The following is a 20,098-nucleotide window of genomic DNA, read 5'->3' on the forward strand; positions in this document are numbered from 1 at the left end:
CATCCCTCCTGGTAAAATTGCCTCTGCACTATATGTTGCGAGATTAACCGGAGTGGGTAAATGGTACAGCGTACTGAACCATCAGGATGAATCTCCTTTGGTACTAAAGATGTTGGAGAAATTTGAAGCGCATACACAATGTGTTATTTCGTATCTGGAATGGCAAAAGATCTCATCTTTAGGTAATAAGATTTTGAGAGCTGATAATTATAAAAGAATGGCATTTTTTGCTAATTGGATGATGTATTACACTCCAGAAACACTAAATAAAATGTATCCAGAGGTGCTTAATAGTTGTTTTCGTTGCGGAACTTTAGCAGCAGGGGTATGGCAACATATTTCCTTTTCCTGCCCCCAAGCTTCAAACAAATATTTGTATATTTCAGTACTGCAATTAGGAAATCTTACAAACCTTCTCCAGAAGCAGTTATGTTTGGTATAGGCAGCAAGGAGGTGATACTTTTGGAATCTCAGGGGCTCTTTCTTGCTATCGCGATGTTAGTTGCCCGTTCCTTGATCTTACAAAACTGTAGATCAGTGACAATACCTTCGTTTGGGAAATGGATGAGTAAAATGCAACGTACTAAATGTTTTGAAGAGGCTTATGCTAAGCGAGTGGGGGCAACAAAAACATTTGCAAGGGTCTAGGTTCATTTTTGCTGATTGACTAATTTTTGTTTACCTTATGTGTTTAATCAGGATGGGATCTGCCTTCAGTGTAAAATGTTTTGTTTTTCCTTGTTTCTCTTATAATGTGTAAATGCTAGATGCTTCCTTATGGCACAGCTAAATAAAAAAATGTGGGAAAAATAAATAAATAAAACACATATCTTACCACAGTATCCAGTATTACAGTACACCATACGATTTCTCAAAAATTCTTCTATCAAATTGCATATATAAAAAAGATGAATTTATTAGATCAAAATCACGTCACGTAATTATACAGATATCATTAATCACCTTCCTCCCATCTGGGTTACATTCTAATTGTATGAATAAAAAAACTTTAAGAAGCAATGTAAAAACAATTTAAAAAACAGTCAATGCAGCGTTTCGGTGTTTATTCTATATTTTCACCTTCATCAGGATGGAAATCTTTCATAAAATCTAAACATAGAGAACATAAATTAAGAAACGTAGCATGTACTGTATGGCTTAATAGTCATTTATTACTGTGACATTGCCATTTACGCCTAACTCCTTCATGTATGGCGTTGTTTTGTAAATCAAGCATTTTACTAAATAAATTATGTCAAAACATTCTAGTGGAAAGAGTGATAATTGATCATTGAGAGGAAACTAAATCCTTAAAACACATTTCTAACAATCGCGTGTCCACTATTCATTCCTTTTAAAAAACAATGATTTACTAACTGTGAGAAACAAACAATAGAAGTTACAAAAGATACTTCTTACAAGGATTTTCTGCACAGTTAACTTAATCAGCATATCCTGTTACTATATTTAAGCTTTTTCTAGTTTCTTTATTTGCTAATCTTTATGCATACCTTTTGGTTTGGGTGGATTATGTTTAATCAATTACATAATCTTTGGTATTTGAGTATTTCACCACCGTTACTGCCTCTTTAATGGGATTCAGAAAAGGGGGTGGTGATGAACAGAGTGTCTGGACTGGGTAAGAGTGGTCTGCTTAATTCAAAGATCAGGGCTTGATCCATCACCGTTATTTATCTCACTGCACCATCCCAGCTCAGAACCTGGCTATATGCAAATCAGTCTGTCCCTGGCCCAGTGCATCATGGGAACAGGGCAGACTAAACTACCAAGCCAATTCTTCACCAGAAAGGAGACAAGCTACCGGGGACCGGTTGCTGGCATTTCAGCCGTCTTCGGCCCGGCTTGCTTGAATCCTGATGGTGCAGTGAGAAAGGGACTCATGTCTGAGTATACCCTGCCACACCTATAGTGGCCAAAAACGATTCAGAAAAGGGGGTGGTGATGAACAGAGTGTCTGAATTAAGCAGACCACTCTTACCCAGTCCAAAGATCAGCGCTTGATCCCACACCGTTATTTATCTCACTGCACCATTCCAGCTAATTTGCATATAGCCAAGTTCTGAGCTGGGATGGTGCAGTGAGCTAAATAACGGTGATGGATCAAGCCCTGATCTTTGGACTGGGTAAGAGTGGTCTGCTTAATTCAGACACTCTGTTCATCACCACCCCCTTTTCTGAATCGCCTCTTTAATGGGGCCTTTAACTGGGAAAGAGAAAGAGCATTTAACATCTTTTCTTTATGTTCAAAATGTATATACACTTGCGTCATTAGTAAATGCACCTCTTATGATAGAAGTCCTTTTCTTGTACCAGAGCCACTGTCTAATATTATTAGATGCGGAGGGGAATATAAAAGAACTCTATTGATGAGAGCGGTATCTATAAAAAAGACGTTATATAGGTCAATGTCGGTTGTTCGGAAACGTATTCATTTTTGCTCTAAAGTTCCATACTGTGGCTAACTTACCCTTTAATAAAGGATGACTGCACCTATCTTCAAATCTCTTGCGATGCGATTTATTGTTGCGCAGGTAAGTGGATACTTTGATCGATCCTTGCTAGAGAGTCGACTGATTCGGACTCAAAATAAAATCTGGAAATAACAATAGTTACCAAATATCATCAACAGTACTACCTGTGCGGTATGAATCTACAGATATAGTGTTATATTTTGGCTGTTATTTTCAATAAGCTATCTTCTAGCTCAATGTCTGAGCTACAGGATATATTTATAATCCAATATCCCGGCTCAACCTACCAATTTAGCTGTCTACGACAGAAATACTCATGTTTAGTGACAGTAATGCTCATGGTGAATGAGGTGAACAACCTCTACCCTACGGAACCAGCATTGTATCCCGGTTCGAAAGTAAAGTGATGCCTTCTAAATCGGGGACACAAAGATAGCGGCCTGTTACGTTTGTCTGCCAAGGTTATGCATATATTTACTGCAAAGTATTTGGCTTCCTGCCTCGCATCGGCGATGCGTATTTTCAAAATCTATTGTGATCATTATTAGTTGTGTAGCCTCTTACTTCCACCCGCCAAGGTTGTGCACGTAATTATTTCAAATTACTTTGTTTCTGCCTCGTGACTTTGCGAAACTCCCCAGCCCGTGATTAATCAAGCATAAAAAGTATATACATAAAAAGTATATAAAGTTTAACTAGGATTGCTCACGTCTATGTGTAGTTTTAATAGGCGGGCTCCGTTGGTACCCGACGTAAAAAAACACCCACAGAGACCCCTCATTATTTAAAACAACGCTATCCTTTCTCTGGTATTTATAAAAGTCTTAACTCAAGGTGTGGATGCTACGTTTTGACATACCTGTACGGGGGACAGCGGCCTCCCTGCTCCAACGGATATCAAGGAAGCATTCAGAGAGGTGCTTCCGGAATATCTCCCTTTTATATACATCCGGAGTCGTGATCCGGAATTGAAATCTTGCCGCTTTTTAGTATCACAATATCCCAGGTATTGTCACTTTAAACTGATTTACAATTATCTATTTGTTGTCTATGTATCTGTATTTAAAATTATTTTATAGTTGTAAAAGCGTCGACAATCAATTTCGTTAGTAGTTCTAACATTATGTATTCTGTAGAGGCCATCTTTGAATGGTTAAATTAAAGCGCCCAATACTAGGGAACTCTTGTTTGTGTTCTTTGCCTTATTATTAATAATGTTCCACCTATTCTCGAATAGATTTTAGTGGTGAAAGAATAAAAGTGTTATATATAAACATTTCATATCCATACCGACTTGATTGAAGGCATACGTTCAAAAATTGATTATAATACTTTAATGGGGGTACTTGTGAGTTACAGTACTCGTGTGATTTTCTAGTGAATGAAGGAAACTTTTTTTTGAGAAACTGTCTCTCTATAGACATATTCATTCAATAAAAATTTAAATCAAAAAAAGGGAATTACACATTCTCATTTCTTGCCTTTACCGACCTGATTAAATTGTCCTACAATCAAACAGTACTCGTGTGTACTAATAGTGAGCATAAACTACCCAGTAGGGCCTTTACTTACACATTTTTATCCCAGTAATTTAGATACCTAGTAAGCCTAAGTTTAAATATTCTCACTTCGTTGTTCTTGTACAAATTTCTTGGGAAAGTTTGAATAACAATATCATTCGGTGGGTACCTGCGTAGTTATATTAATTTCTCCCACTCTTCTTTATTGTTGAGGCCATCTTTATATGTATTAAAGCGAGACATATAGAATTGTTTTCTTTTCTTTCTCTTACAGATATGGTCACCGCCCCTTGCACTGAGAAGGATAACCTCAACCCCACACCATTTTACATCATCTATTGTGTGATTATGGGTGATGAAAACAAGTTACTTACCTGTAACTTTAGTTCCCCAGTATTGGTAACTTTCATAGATTCCCATGCTTTGTATCATTCCTCGTCGTCGGAATGGGAGTCTCGGTAACAAAAATACCATAGCTGTAGGTACAAAAGACAATGGAAAAAGACCTAGGCCTCATTTCCTTTTGTAGCATATCACCCTCTTTGTGTAAAAGAGACCAAACTTTGGCCTCAGCCAATCAGAAGTGCCTCACCACTTAGAACCTTCCTGAAGGAACCTCAGAGCCTCAGATTTTCGTAGCCGTTGTGTACTTAGACACCATATCTGTTGTAGGCTGAGCTTTCCCCGGGGAGGTGGGTGGGCGCATGGGAATCTATGAAAGTTACCAATACTGGGGAACTAAAGTTACAGGTAAGTAACTTGTTTTCTTACCCCAGTATTGGAACTTTCATAGATTCCCATGCTTTGTATCAGAGTAGTAAGCAGTTGGCAAGATAATCACATTTTGCATTGTAAATAATAGCAGTAGACAACATGACATTAGATACAAAATGTGAAAAAATGGAAGGTGGGAAGAAAGGAAAGCTCACCATTAGTGGAAGAGGTTCCTCAGGACAGCCTGTCCTACTGCTGCATCATCCTGTTGCAGAGATTCCAAGCAGTAATGCTTGGTATAGGTGTGGACGCTGCTCCAGGTAGCAGCTCTGCAGATATCCTTAATTTGCACCCCCGCGAAAAGGGCTGTTGAAGAAGCCACAGATCTTGTGGAATGCGCTCGTATCTTTCCAGTCAGAGGTTTACCAGCAGCCTTGTGACAATGTAATATAGCGCTGGTGATCCACCTTGAAACACCCTGTTTGGAAAGTGGAAGGCCTTTATTCGGCCCGCCGAAGGCCACAAACAGTTGAGAAGATTTTCGAAAATCTTTAGTACGTTGCAAATAAAATTTTAAGCATCGCTGCACATCCAATGAATGCAACGCTTTTTCCGCTGGCGTGGAAGGCTGAGGGAAGAATGTCTTTAGAATGACCGGTTCATTCAAGTGGAAATCCGAGGGAACCTTTGGCATGAACCTAGGGTTAGTCCTCATGATGACAGTGTTCCTTTTGAATTGAAGGAAAGGTTCTTTGATGGTCAAAACCTGTAATTCTCCTACAGGCCGAGCTGACGTGAGAGCAAGGAGAAGAGCCAACTTCCACAAGAGATATTTGATGTCAGAACGATGGACTGGTTCAAATGGACCCTTCATAAGTTGAGAAAGGATCAGATTCAAATGCCATGTTGGAGGAGGCGGTCTCACCGGTGGATAGACCCTGAACAGGCCCTTAAGAAATTGCTTGCTTATTCTGGACGACCATAGTGAAGGCCCAGAGTCTGTCCTTCTGAATTGTGACAAAGCAGCCAAATGGGCCTTAATTGATGAATGGGCTAGACCAGATTTGGCCAAAGACAGCAGGTAAGGTAGGATCTGATGAGGCTTGGAATTGAATGGATCAATGTTCTGCTTTCGACACCAACAACAGAAACGTTTCCACTTAAGGCGGTAAGTTTCGTTAGTTGAAGGAGCCCTTGCTTGGGACAGAACTTCCCTAACCTCCCTTGACAATGGCAGGTTCATAAATTCTCGCTGCTCAGGAGCCATGCAGTCAGGTGTAACGACTGAGGGTCTGGATGCAAAATCTGTCCTTCGGACATCGTGAGAAGATCCGGCAGAATCCTTAGAGGCAAGGGGGGAGCTATCGACAACAGATGGAGCTCCGTGAACCAGAACTGCCTCGGCCAAGCCGGGGCTATCAGGATCATCCTGCACGGTTCCACCTTGAGTTTCTTGATTAGTCGTGGTATCAGAGGAATGGGAGGAAAAGCGTAGACAAATGTCTTCGACCAGGCTATCGAAAGGGCATTTCCCAGTGAATCTTGATGGGGAAGCCAGCATACGTAAGACCGGCATTTCTTGTTGTCGGAGTGGCAAAAAGGTCGATGTCCGGCCTTCCCCACCGGCTGAAGACTTGTTCCAAGACTTCGTGATTCAACTCCCATTCGTGGCTGACCGAGGATGACCTGCTCAGTCTGTCGGCGTTTTCGTTCAGAACGCCTGGCAAGTGTTCTGCCGTCAGTGACATCTTGTGCCGGATCGCCCATTCCCAGACCTGCTGGGCCTCTAGCGACAATTGTCGCGACCTGGTCCCTCCTTCCTTGTTCACATAGTGCATGGCCGTGGTGTTGTCCGTCCTGATAAGCACTTGTGAACCTTCCAGGCGAGGAAGAAACGCTTGCAGAGCCAGTCGTATCGCCCTGAGTTCCAACAGGTTGATGTGGAGGCGTTTTTCCTGGGGTGACCAATGACCACTGACATGTAGGTCCTGCATCACTGCTCCCCAACCCTCTAATGACGCGTCCGTCGTTATCACTTATGGAGACGGGTCGTTTGCGAAGGATAGACCTTGGGACAAGTTGTTTTGACCATAAGGCCGCTTCCTTCATCTCTGGAGTGATTGTCACCCTGTCGTCGAATGAACCGTGGACTTGCTTCCACTGATTGTCCAGTTGCTCCTGCAAGGGACGCATCTTCAGTCTGCAATGGGGCATTAGTGGGATACACGATGATATCACTCCCAGCAGAGACTTGTAACGGCGTACCGAAAGAGACTTTCTTGTTTGTAAGTCTTGGGCCATGGTTTGTAATTTCTGTCTCCTTTCCCAGTGCTTTAAATGGGAAAAAATAAGTGCAGGTACTCATTAAAATGCGCAAGAGGTGTAGTGAGTGGGCGGGGCTAGGGGCGGGCTCAAGGCAGGACATGATGATACTTAACGACTTCTATAATAGTTGCAGCACACACCAAAACACATGTTAAATGTGTTTATATAAACAAAGCAGGTTAACTCATTACACAAAATGAAAGAGAAATGCAATAATATGTAAACATTTCCTTTTTTTTAAATAGTTGCACCTTTATAATGTCATACTGTTAAGTTGCTGTTGTTTAGCACAATACTATATATTTTTGAGCAAGTGAGTAGGAAGAAACTGAAAATATCCCCACTTCGAACCAAAGCTCTTATGGCACCAAGCAAATCATCATGACCCTCCCCAGAAGATATCTCTTGTCTCTTCCATCGATCTATCCATTCATCCTTTCATCCAACCATTTACCTGCTGATGTTCACCATTTACCATTTACATTCTGTTGTCTATTCAGTTTTTCATCCATCATTCAGTTGATTTTCACCATTCCGTCTGTCCACCCTTCATATCCAAACCTATCCATCCCTCCTTAAACCGGTCCATTAATCTTTTCACTCATCCATCTCTTTATCCACCTTTTCACTCATCCATCAATCCTTTTGCTCATCTATCCATCAACCCTTTCACTCCTTAATACCATCCGCCCTTTCATTCCATCCACCCTTTCACTCAATCCCTCCTTTCACTCATCCATCATCCACCCTTTCATCCATCCTCTCTACCTTTCATTCATCCATCCAATGTTTACCTTATCCACCCACCATCAGCCCGTATATCCAATCATCCACCCTCTTTCACCCATCCATTCACTCATTCATCCATTCATCTGCACATCCACCCTGGCTCACTCATCCACCCATCCACTCACTCACTCACCAACCCCCCCTACTACGTTATTTATGAACCTTTGTCACCGAGCAGACATGTACACACAAAGGGCCACCCATTTTCTTTCAAATACCTCCTGAGAGTTTCTTGATTCTTTCTCTCTCACTTTTTTCTTTAAAAAAACAGGCTTACAAATGCAGGCAAACAGACAAACATAAGCAGACACACAAAAGATTTTGGTATGTTAAAAGCCATGTTATACTCTTCAGTATGGCTTTTTTAATTGCCACTGCCAAGGGATTGCCAGGATTTCTGTGTTTACGCAAATGCAGAGGATAGTGTGAATGTGTTGACAGCACAGGGCCAGAATGGACCCCAGAGCTGCCAAGGTTTCAGATTGCTATGTGTGACATTTTTATATTTTCATTGTAATTATGAGTGACATTTCAACGATATGAGTGACACTTTCTCACTAGCAAAATGAGGGAATCGTGTCATTTTTTTATATTTATACATTTGAGTCGAGCTGCTAATGTTTCAGATTGCGTATATGTGACATTTCCATAGATTCAGTGGATTTACGAGAGTCAGGCAACAACTAGATGTGTAACACTTAGAGGGGCACATTCTTGCGAGCATAACCATGGTATGAAGTCAATGGAAGTAGACAAATATCAGAAATCGCACTCATTTGAGCAACAAGGAAGTCAAGCTCGGCAGCAGGTGCTTTTGAAGCTATTATTTAATTTCAATAAAAATCAGCACCTCCACCCCAACCTCAGATTTAGGTGCGGCCAAACCACATATAACAAAGGGATCTCTGTGACAAAAACAGCAACTTGCTGAGCTATCTACATACAATACAGTACAATACAATATGCCTTTATGAAGGCGCATTAACCATCTAAGCTACTTATTGGTCAGAGTGCAAACTGTCAGTAGAGAATACTCTGACTTCTCAACAGCGGCAACAATAATCCCATGAGTTATCTCTGATTTAGCAAGTGTAACTGCTGAGAAAATAAAGGGTGCTGCTTTGTAGTGTCACTGTCAAGCAGGGATGTTAAACACTTTGCACTACTAATAAATCAGCAAAACTGCTAGTTTAGGCAAAACGTAGCGCATATTCAGCCCAGACAGACAACTCCGGTGTGCCCATTTGCAAGGCCCCCTGCCGTGCTGGAGCCCCATAATCATTTTCGTAACAAGCATTTTAAATCTCAGCAGCAGGAGAATATTAAATTATCTCTTTACAGCGGTCAGAACGATCCACGAGGAGCTGCTGGCCTGGCACCGCGTGGATCTCTAGCCTGTCTCTTCTTCAGGGAGTCAGACAGCGAGCCCTGCTGCAGTGTCTCTGTCTGTGCCCTCTGCTCCTACCATGAGACTCACAATGGCGTGGTGAGTCTGGGGCAGAGGTCAGGAGGAGGTGTGCAGGTGATGGATTCTCGAACACCGGCCTCCTCCTTCAACTCCATGCAGCAGGGAAATTTCATGGGTGCGCTTGGGCCAGCTGGCAGGCAGGAAAGGCAACATCCTGCCACAGCCTGGGTATATAAAAAACAGACCTTGAGGCATTTGGCGTTAAGAAGGTGGGCGCCTCAGTGCAGAAAACGAGCTCCAGGGGCCTCTTCGATCCCATTGTCTGGGCATTAACCCTCAGATCAAGAGAAAGGACGTGTGAAATTCCGCCGCCCTTTTGTCTGATTACATTTCTTATGTTCAAAGCGTTACCCTGCACTTACTTTTCACTTTTCACTACCTGAAGTGCTGCGCTTTGAAAATCACACGCGCGCACACTAGCAGGTAAAATGAATCTCCACCCAGCGCTGTCAAGCACAGCATGACGGCGAGCATCGGACATTATTTAAAAGAGCCCTGCTGAATAGCTCAGCTGGGGCTCTGATGGGCTGGAGGGAGCTGCAGAAGAGGCGACTCGGCTGCCAGTGAGATGTCCCACTCGGCTCACCAGCACAGCCACGAGCAGACCTTTTCATGAGTACCGGTACTCTCCTCGGGCAGTAGAGAAGTGCCGGTACTCAAAGTGATAAATTTAGGAAGTGCCGGTACTCAGTACCGGTGAGTACCGGCCCATTTAAAGCACTGTCCTTTCCGGAGTAGGAAAAGCTCGTGATAGCTTCGAATCCAAGATGGCTCCCAGAAAACGAGCACTTCTGGACGGGACCTGGCAAGATTTCTCGTTGTTCAGAGTGAATCCCAGGTTCTGAAACAAATTGGTACAGGCTTGAACCGCCTGCAGCGCTGCTTCTCTGGACGGAGCTTTCAGTAACCAGTCGTCCAGATAGGGGAAGACCTGAAACTTGTGCCTTCGCAGAAAAGCTGCTACTGGCGCCAGCACCTTTGTGAATATTCTTGGGGCTGTCGGAGTCCAAAGGGTAAAACCCTGAATTGGTAATGGCTCTTGGCTACTGTGAATCGCAGAAACCTTCTGTGCGCTGGGTGAATCGGAACGTGGAAATAGGCATCCTCGAGATCGAGTGTGGCCATGTAATCCCCCGGGCTGATCAGCTTCAAGATGTCCTGGAGGGACACCATCCGGAAGGTCAGAGAAATGAGATAGGTGTTTAGCCCCCTGAGGTCTAAAATGGGGCGCCACTTGTCGAGCGTCTTCTTTACCAGGAAGAACCTGGAATAAAATCCTTGACCTCTTTGGTTTGATGGAACTGGCTCTATCTCCCCTTTCCGGAGCATCTGTTGAACTTCGAGCCGAAGGAGACGCTGGTGTTTTGAAGGAGTGGCTGCCGGGGGCTTGGGTGGCGGAACTTGAGTGAACTCTAAGGTATGCCCTTTCCGAATGATGTTGAGCACCCAACGGTCCGATGTTATCTTGGACCAGTTGTGAAGGTATTTGTTGACCCTGCCTCCAACTGATGACTTCCTGAAGGAGGGTCCAGTAGGAAGAGCCAGGAGGCCGCTATTGGCGCTTGGACGAATCTCGTCCTCGTGCCCCCTGCTTCCCTTTACCGTAAGGCCTGGAGTAGTTGGAAGACTTGCCCTGCCGCTGCTGGTAAGGCTGACGGTGTTGCTGGGAACCGGATCCTGTGTTGGAATAGCGTTGTTGTTGGAAGGATCCTCTATAAGTACCACCCCTGCCTCTGGATCCCCTGAAAGGAGACTTTCTGTACTGAAGTGTTCCTAAAGACCTAGCAGTCTCGGTGTCCTTTTTAATATCTTGCAGGGTGTCGTCAATGAGTTTGCCGAACAACGCTTCCCCATCAAAAGGGAGATCCAAGACCTTATTCTGGACCTCGGGCCGGAACCAGGTAGCTTTAAGCCACCCTTGGCGACGGAGTACTGCCGCTCCAGCCAGTGAGCGGAATGCAGTAGTTGCAATATCCATTGCACAATCGATGATTTCCATCGACGTCGCCTCTCCCTCTTGTAAAATCTTCTTTGCCTCAGACGTAGATTCAGGAGGCAGCTGGTCAAGGTACGGGGCGACATCGCACCAGAGTTGGCGGTCGTACCTACCGAGGATCGCGAAGGCATTAGCCGCTCGCACCAGCAAACTTGCCATCAATGAAAATCTTTTTCCCACGTTATCCAACCTCCGCCCTTCCCTGTCCGGAGGAGTTGTCAGTGGTGCCGAAGGGTTGCGCGATTTTCTCTGCGCTGCCTGCGAAATCACAGAGTCTGGTCTTGGATGACCTGTCAAGGCCGCAGGGGCATCATCGGTCGCCTTGTACTTTTTATCGAGACGCGGTAGCACCGGGACCACCGTCACCGGGTGTGTCATTGCCTTTATGCCCTCTTTCCATAGGTGATCCACGATAGGAATGGACCTGGCAGTCTTCCGAAAGGGTTCCTTAAAATCATATAAGAAACAATCTGTGGTAACCTTAGGCATTGCTAATTTAAATCTTGCCGCAGCTCTCTCCATCAGCTGATGGAAGCCCCCAATATCCGCTGGCGGGGAGTCCGCCGGGTCCGGATTTGGCGATGCGGGATTGTCAATAACATATTCATCATATTCCGTGTCGGGATTAGAGACCTGATCAGACTGTTGGTCCTCATCCGAGGATTCATCAACATTATGAGTTCCTGGCAATCCAGAGGAATCCTGTGGTAAGGACGCTTGAGGCTGTGGAGAAGTTGGAGCCGTTAAAGTAGATGGCACCAATGAAGCCGGAGTCCTTAAAGGCGTAGCAGGCGTTGACGTATTTGGCAGAGGTCTACTGGCTTTAGATTTATAGTCCTGTAGCATCTTATGTAGATCTTGCAGGAAAGACGTTGGCACTGACACCATTTCCTGTTCATTTTGCGCCTGCTGCTGCTCACTATAACCACGTTCCTCGTGGCCATATTCGCCCTCTGAGTCAGTGTCCTGGCATTTGACAAATAGCTGGGAAGGACTATTGGCATAGCTATATGAATCTTGTTCATCCTCCTCGGATTCTTCCTCTTGAAGAAGCATGGTAGGTAACAGAGGAGACACCGTCCTTGGAAAAGTCATCTCTGTCGTGATCCGCGTCACAGAAATGGTAATCCGCTTTTCTGTAGACAATATCGTCGGTTCCGTAGTCGACGGTTGTATGTACGCCGTCGAGATAGGTGTCGTGGACGTCATCGACGATGAAACTGTCGACACGCCAGCCGTTGTCATAGTCACTGTAGTAGTCGTCGACGCCCTCGTCGACGAGACCGCAGTCGTCGACACCGTCGTCATCGTCGTCGACGGGATTCTCGCCGCCGGCACCGTTGTCATCGTCGTCGACGGGGCTTTCGTCATTGACGGGGCTTTCGCCGTTGACGGGGCTTTCGACGTAGACTTCGTCGTCGACGGGTCCTTCGACGTCGACGGGGCCTTCGTCGTCGACGGGGCTTTCGTCGTCGACGGGGCTTTCGTCGACACCCTTGAAGCTGGTACCTTCGTCGTCGGCGCCTTCAGTTTCTCCGTCGACGGTAGCGACGTCGACGAACCTCCTATCGACGGAGTCTTCGATGTCCTCGTCGACGAACCCCCCGCTGTCGACGTCTTTGTCGTCGAGGACTTAGAAGTCCTCTCAGAAGACTGGCATGAAGGTGTTTTGAAGGCTGTAGCAGTCTTCTCACCTGTAGAAGGCGTAGAAGGTCCATCCCTCTCCTTTACACTTCCGTGAGGAGTTTTGCTGGGAGCTGGGCTCTCAGACTCACTGGGGGTCTTTTTTGAGGCCTTTGAAGATCTTCCCACAGAAGAAGAAGGGGAACCCCTACCCCTTTTCACTGACCTTCTTGTAGAAGACATCGATCCAGCATCTTCACTGTCACTAGAGACAGAATCCTTCCTTGATTTAAGCTTTTGCAGCCATGTCAGGAGCCTACCCTCACGGTCCCGGAGGGTTTTGGCGGAAAAAGTGTGACAGATCTGACAGTCAGCAGCCTGGTGGTCAGGATAGAGGCAATAAATGCAGTCCTTATGCTTATCCTCCATAAAAAGCCTTTTCTTGCCACAGGAGAAACAAGGCTTGAAAAGGGCTTTTTTCTTCTCAATTTCCGACATCCTGGAAGGTAGTAACAATTCTGAAGAGAATCTGGAAGATTCTGAAGAAAATCCTTTAGAAAATCCTGAAGTAATCCTTTTGAAGAGTAGAAGTTGAGCAGAGCTCAAAGGAGACTCACTAGCACAACGTGCGGTAGAAAATCTGAGGCTCTCAGGTTCCTTCAGGAAGGTTCTAAGTGGTGAGGCACTTCTGATTGGCTGAGGCCAAAGTTTGGTCTCTTTTACACAAAGAGGGTGATATGCTACAAAAGGAAATGAGGCCTAGGCCTTTTTCCATTGTCTTTTGTACCTACAGCTATGGTATTTTTGTTACCGAGACTCCCATTCCGACGACGGGGAATGATACAAAGCATGGGAATCTATGAAAGTTCCAATACTGGGGTAACCAGTGTTCCACTAGAGGAGCTGTTCTTTTGCTTGTTCTTATAGCTGATTTATTCTCAGTTATTCTTGTCCTTATCTCTCGTGATGTTTCTCTGATGTATCCTTTGTTACAGGGACAGACTATTAAATAAATAAAAGTTTTAGTTGTACAATTAATAACGTTTTAACTTTGTGTGTGATTCCATTATATTGGATCACATCACCCTTTATGATATTGGTGCAGTTTTTACAAGTGCTATATGCAAAATTGCCCACTGGAAGGGTTGCATTACTGATAGTACATTGTTTCTGTACTGTTTCATTTCTATAAGTATGCACCAGTCTGTTACGGATAGTGCGATTACGTCTGAAATTAAACATGGGTTTAGGTAATCCTGCACTATTCTTTTCACCAAGTAGTTGCAAGATCCTATTGATAATATTTTTCACCTTATTGCTTGCGCAATTAAAGTTTGTAACAAAAATTAATGGGACATTCTGTTTTATTTCTACCTCTGTTTTTGTTGTAAACAAGGATTCTCTATCATAGTATTTTGTTCTCTTATAAGATTTCCTAATGAGTTTCTTTGGATATCCTCTATCTTGTAGTTTTTTGGTCAACACATCAGCATGTCGATCAAAATCCCTCATGTCTGTACAGTTGCGGCGTATTCTCAGATAATGCTCAAAAGGAATATTATTGTTTTGGCAACTGGGATGATTACTATTATAATGAAGCATGGTGTTACGGTCCGTGGGCTTCGTATAAAGTTCTACTGATAGTGTGCCGGCAAGGTGTTTAATATTAATATCCAAAAAATCACAGCTCTCTTTATTAATTATAGAGGTGAATTTCAAATTGGTGTCCCCAAGATTAAGCCAGTCTATAAACTCGTTGAGATATTCCGTTGTCCCTGTCCATACGAAAAAAAAACAACGATGTACCGGGACCAACATGAAATATTCGCATAAAATGGGGCTGCTGTATTGAAAATGTGTTTATTTTTTAAAGCAGCTACGTACAGGCAGGCCAGGCTGGGAGCACACGTGGCTCCCATGCTGGTCCCCTTGATCTGCCTGTAATAGTCACTCCTGAATAGGAAGATATTGTTCTTTAAAATTATTTCGGCACATTCAACTTTAAAAGAGGAATGTGTTGATAAATCACCTGTATCACCAGTTAAGAGGCCCTCCAACATTTTGAAGGTATCATCCTGAGGGATGTTTGTATAGAGGGCCTCTATGTCCAAAGTTACCAGCCATTGTCCCTCCACATTGTATGGTAAATTTTCGACTTTGTCTATCATAGAGGTAGTGTCTTTGATATATGCAATCTGGTTGGTTACCAAAGGTTGGAGGAATTTGTCCACATATTTACTTAGTGGCTCTGTCAAAGACTCAATGCTCGAGACAATGGGTCTCATTGGGGGATTTAAAAGATCTTTATGCACTTTTGGTAAACCGTATATTGCTGGTACTCAAACAAAAAGGTACGCATAAAGATTAGCAAATAAAGAAACTAGAAAAAGATAAAATATAGTAACAGGATATGCTGATTAAGTTAACTGTGTAGAAAATCTTTGTAAGAAATATCATTTGCAACTTCTATTGTTTGTCTCTCATAGTTAGTAAATCATTGTTTTTTAAAAGGAATGAATAGTGGACACACGATTGTTAGAAATGTGTTTTAAGGAGTTAGTTTCCTCTCAATGATCAATTACCACTCTTGCCACTAAAATGTTTTGACACAATTTATTTAGTAAATTGCTTGATTTACAAAACAATGCCATACATCAAGGAGTTAAGCGTAAATGGCAATGTCACAGTAATAAATGACTATTAAGCCATACAGTACATGCTAGGTTTCTTAATTTAGGTGCTTTATGTTTTATGAAAAATTTCCGTCCTGATGAAGGTGAAAATATAGAATAAACATCGAAATGCCACGTCAACTGTTGTTTTTTTAAAATTGCTTTTACCTTGCTTCGTAAAGTTTTTTATTCATACAATTAGATTGTAACCCAGATGGGACGAAGGTGATTAATGATATATGTATAATTCCGTAATGTGATTTTGATCTAATAAATTCATCTTTTTTATATATGCAATTTGATAGTAGTATTTTTGAGAAATCGTATGGTGTACTGTGATACTGGATACTGTGGCAAGATATATGTGTTTTAGCAACAAATATTGTTAGGGAAATTGATATTGCTATAAGAAAGAATATCATACTAGTCCATGTGTTTAGAGAGGGGTCTGAGTCTTTTTAGACTTCCTATATACCCCGTCCCTGTGTAAATCATAGGGGTATCTCCCTCCTTTTTCACGTTTTACTGTGGGGCAAGAACAGAATGGAATCTATCTTGTGATGTGCTGATCAGAAAGAACCCTTTAAGCATGTATTGTATTCGGAAAGTCTCTGAAAGCTGGTACATTCTAAAGCAATGGTTTGTGACAAAGAAAACTAAGATGCTCTTGACCTGAAAAGCAGGAATGCTTTGGATTCCCAGAAGAGATACTTGCAAATGCGAATGTTTGTGGTGAAACGATATCACCAGCAATTGAACATTCTTGCCTTTGAGCGAAGGATTTTCAGCACATTTATAACAAATTATAGGTAGTAAGTTATCACACCATAACTGCTTTGGCATGCAAAAGAAGAACACATTCACTCATTCAGTAGACTATAAGAAGAAAGGCCTGTGTGCAGTGTACAAAAATAAAGTGGTTTGTTGGGTATGAACAATGAGCATTTCAAATTACACAACATGAAAATTTGGTTGGTGCACCATGGGAGAATTGCTAGGTGTGCTCTAAGATAACTGCTTCAATTGTATATATATATCAATTCCCAATATTTGCTATGTGATAACGAGTTTGATGCACATTACATCTCAGTCTCAGAGTGTTCCTGTTCCAAATGATATTTTATATTTATTAATTTATATAGCGCCCGAACCGCCCCGTCAGGGGTATCTTCGCGCTGGGACAAGGTGCTACAGCCAGACGAACACACCACAGAATAGGTAGGTCTTTAGCAGCTTCCTAAAATGTCGGAGGTCGTGGCCTTCGAAGATGTAGAGGGGAAGTTCGTTCCAGAGAAGAGGGGCAAGGTAAGTAAATGCTCTGCCCCCCCCCCATGCAGACTTTTTTAATTCTCAGGGTGCAGAGAAGTAATTTGAATCCTGACCAAAGGGGCCTAGAGGGGGAATACCTTACCAGTTTGTCAGACAGGTAGTTGGGGCCCAAGTCATTGAGAGCTATACAAACAGTGCAACAGAGCTTGAATTTCACCCGTTTTGGCACAGGGAGCCACTGGAGTTTATTGAGAAGCGGTATAGAAGCCGTTCTGGGAGGGGCATTCGCTACTAGGCGGGCCGCAGTATTCTGGACTACCTGCAATAAGTATGAATATCAGATTCATAGTTAGACATTCAATGAACTTATTTAGATCATCCAGACTGTTCAAATCATATTTTCCTTATCATTACAGGCAGAATAAAACTAGGTTTTCAATTTGTTTGGGTATTGTTTAGGTCTTGTTCAAGGTTGAATACGTTTTTCTACAATTACATTCTGCATTAGTAAGCAGTACGTTTGAAACTTGGCACTATATGCATTTTCATATTTTGGTCTGTACACTTACAGATAAATAATAAAGGTGCAGCTAATGAAGATGTAGGTTCACTGGTACTTTTACACTGGAGGAAATCCTATATCTTGTGCACAAGAATGGGCCATCTTGGTTATCTCTATACTTGAAAGGCCAACTGTTAACTGCATGAGTATTTCATTAAAATGTAGCTCAGGAGAGGAGTACTCTTACCCTTTAAATTTTGTAGCAAGAAGCAGAAAACGGTCTTCTCCAAGGCGCTTTACATCCAGGACGCAGACTGACTTGAACTCACGGAAGAGTTGCTCTTCATCCACTCCTGGCCATCCCCGGACGCAGACCAGCAAGGCAGGTGGCCGCCGTATGCGGATATCCTCACCTGAGAAATTCTGAGGTGCATGTTAGACAGTTCAGAGACAATAGAATATAACAGATTAGTTGTTTCATAGATTTACGCCTCCTATAATGTCCTAGAAAGGAATGAGAATGTTCCTCAACCCATGAATATCTGTTTGCACCTTGTAGAACTGTAAAACTGTAGATAAGCATGCTGTGTATACTTCTGTCATCCAGTGTTGGGCGCAGATGTTAGCAAGTTTTTATTTTTCAATGAAGCCTTCAAACTCAAGATAGCTTGTGACTCTTGCCTTAGTTCACAATTCACCAGGACAAAGAATCCAGCTCAGATTTTTTCATGTCCAGAGGGAAGAGTACAGACAGTGGAGTGAAGTGAGAAGGAATACTTGAAAAACAAAGAAATGTTAACCTTCATGAATCATAGCTCTCTTTTGGGGAGGATGGAGGGTGCATGTGAATTCAGCACAGCAAGCTACAAACAGATGGGTACAGGGTAACATTTTCTGTTTGAAGTATGCGTTTTTGCCTAGACTCATTTCCTATAAGCAATGGCTAGCAAGTGCATAATGCACATGACTGGAATAAGGGCCTTATGCATGAACACATTTTCCCATAGACACAGAATGGGCAAAACCCTTTGATGCATCTGGCCCTAAGGTTCTTAATACAGTTTGGCTAACCAAAGCCTCTTGACGGTCCTGTAGAGATTGGTGAACGCATGCGGTCTGACCATGTAGCGCTTTACAGGTGTCGGTTGTCGGAAGGTGCCAAAGGTCAAAGCAGCTTCCTTATTTCTAGTAGTGGGGCATGTCTGTATACACAACAATCCATCTGGCAATGCCACTATTGGAAAAGGGGTTTACACAGGTACGGTTTTGCAAGTGAAGCAAAGGGTTGCTTTGTTTTACGGATTCATTTTGTTCTCTTGAAGTAGTATTTAAGGGCTCTTTTGACATCAAGCGTGTGTAATGCCCTTACAGCCACTATCCCTGGGCGTGGGAAGATAATGAGCAACTCAATCAACTGCTTTAATCAGAAAGGGAAAAATACCTTTGGAAGGCATTTGGAATCTGTTTATAAGACAACTCTATACTTATGTACCTAAATAAAAGGTTCCTCCACTGCTTGCAACTCACTGACTCTTAGTGAAGTCACTGCAACAATAGGTAACAAGGTCCCTTGTAAGTAGTGAAGTCACTGCAACAAGGAAGGCAACCGCCCATGTCAGAAACTTCATTTGGCTAGTGTACCGGGGAACAAACGGAGGTCCTAAAAGTTTTTCAAACACCATATTCAAGTTACAGGCAGGGCTAGTGGATTTATTGGAATAATTACCCTGTTAAGGTCCCCACTGAAGTCCTTGACAACAGGTAAAGGTTAATAGAGAAAAGAGCTCCATGTTTCGCATGTAAACTGCTACTCGAGACTAATAAATGGATAAGGGCTAATCCCAGGTTTTGATGGTGCAATAGTTAACAAGTGAAAACCAGTAACAATGGCTTGAATGGTTCTATTGGTTTTCATAAGCAGTATAAACAAACGTGTCCACTTTGCAGATTAGCAAGCTCTCTTGCTGGGATTGCATATAACCCTCTGGGAGTTTAAGGTACCCTAACTCAAAGAACACGAGTGCTAAATCCCTAATTTAACTCCTCTGTGGGTTGGATGTTTCAGCTGATGTAGAGTCAGGAAGTCTGGACTGATCAGTAGGTTTTTGTGTGGATGGATTGACATTTCTAGTAAAATTGAATACCATGGCTGTCTATCCCAAGTTGTTGTAACCAGAATGAGGGTCATGGATGTTTGCATGACCTTCATCACTGCATATGAGATCTGAGTCAGTGGAGCAAAAGCTTAAGTAAAGATCCGAGATTATTTCACCGACTGTGGATGTGGGTACCTAGAGGTGAAGGTTTGCCATTTTTCGACCTTTGGATTTGGATAGAATACTTGCCAGCCAGAGGGTTCCTCTTTACTAGGACTGCTTTCCCCCAAATGGTGGTATGCAATTACCCAAGTGTCAACTCAAATGCTCTCGGTTTCAGGTAGGTGATATACCAAACCTGTTATTCTTGCATACATTCATGTGGTTGAGGTGTGCTCCCCAACCCATAACCAAAGTGTTTGGGGTAATGGTCACCTTCCAGATGTAATGTCTAACTAAATCCCTTCTGTTAGTTATTTAGAATCAAGAAAAAGTCAAATTCAACACTCAACAACATCTTTGTTTAGATTTCAATATACGATATACATTAAGCATGCCCTATTTTCGTTACTCTACCAAGGAAATTTGACAAAATACGTGTGCCCGAAGCTAGTGAGAATAAGGTGGAAATA

General features: G+C 42.9%; 1 protein-coding gene across 1 annotated transcript in view; it reads right to left on the reverse strand.

The window, feature by feature from the left end:
- PNLDC1 (PARN like ribonuclease domain containing exonuclease 1) overlaps positions 1–20,098 on the reverse strand; it is a 338,277-nt gene that overhangs the window by 46,627 nt on the left and 271,552 nt on the right. The window contains exon 17 of the mRNA XM_086953672.1: positions 17,618–17,793. Coding sequence (XP_086809798.1) covers positions 17,618–17,793 — 176 coding nt within the window. The remainder of the gene's footprint in view (positions 1–17,617; positions 17,794–20,098) is intronic.

Source organism: Lissotriton vulgaris, chromosome 1_2 (genome assembly GCF_964263255.1).
Source record: "Lissotriton vulgaris chromosome 1_2, aLisVul1.2, whole genome shotgun sequence".
Classification (NCBI taxonomy): Eukaryota; Metazoa; Chordata; class Amphibia; order Caudata; family Salamandridae; genus Lissotriton; species Lissotriton vulgaris.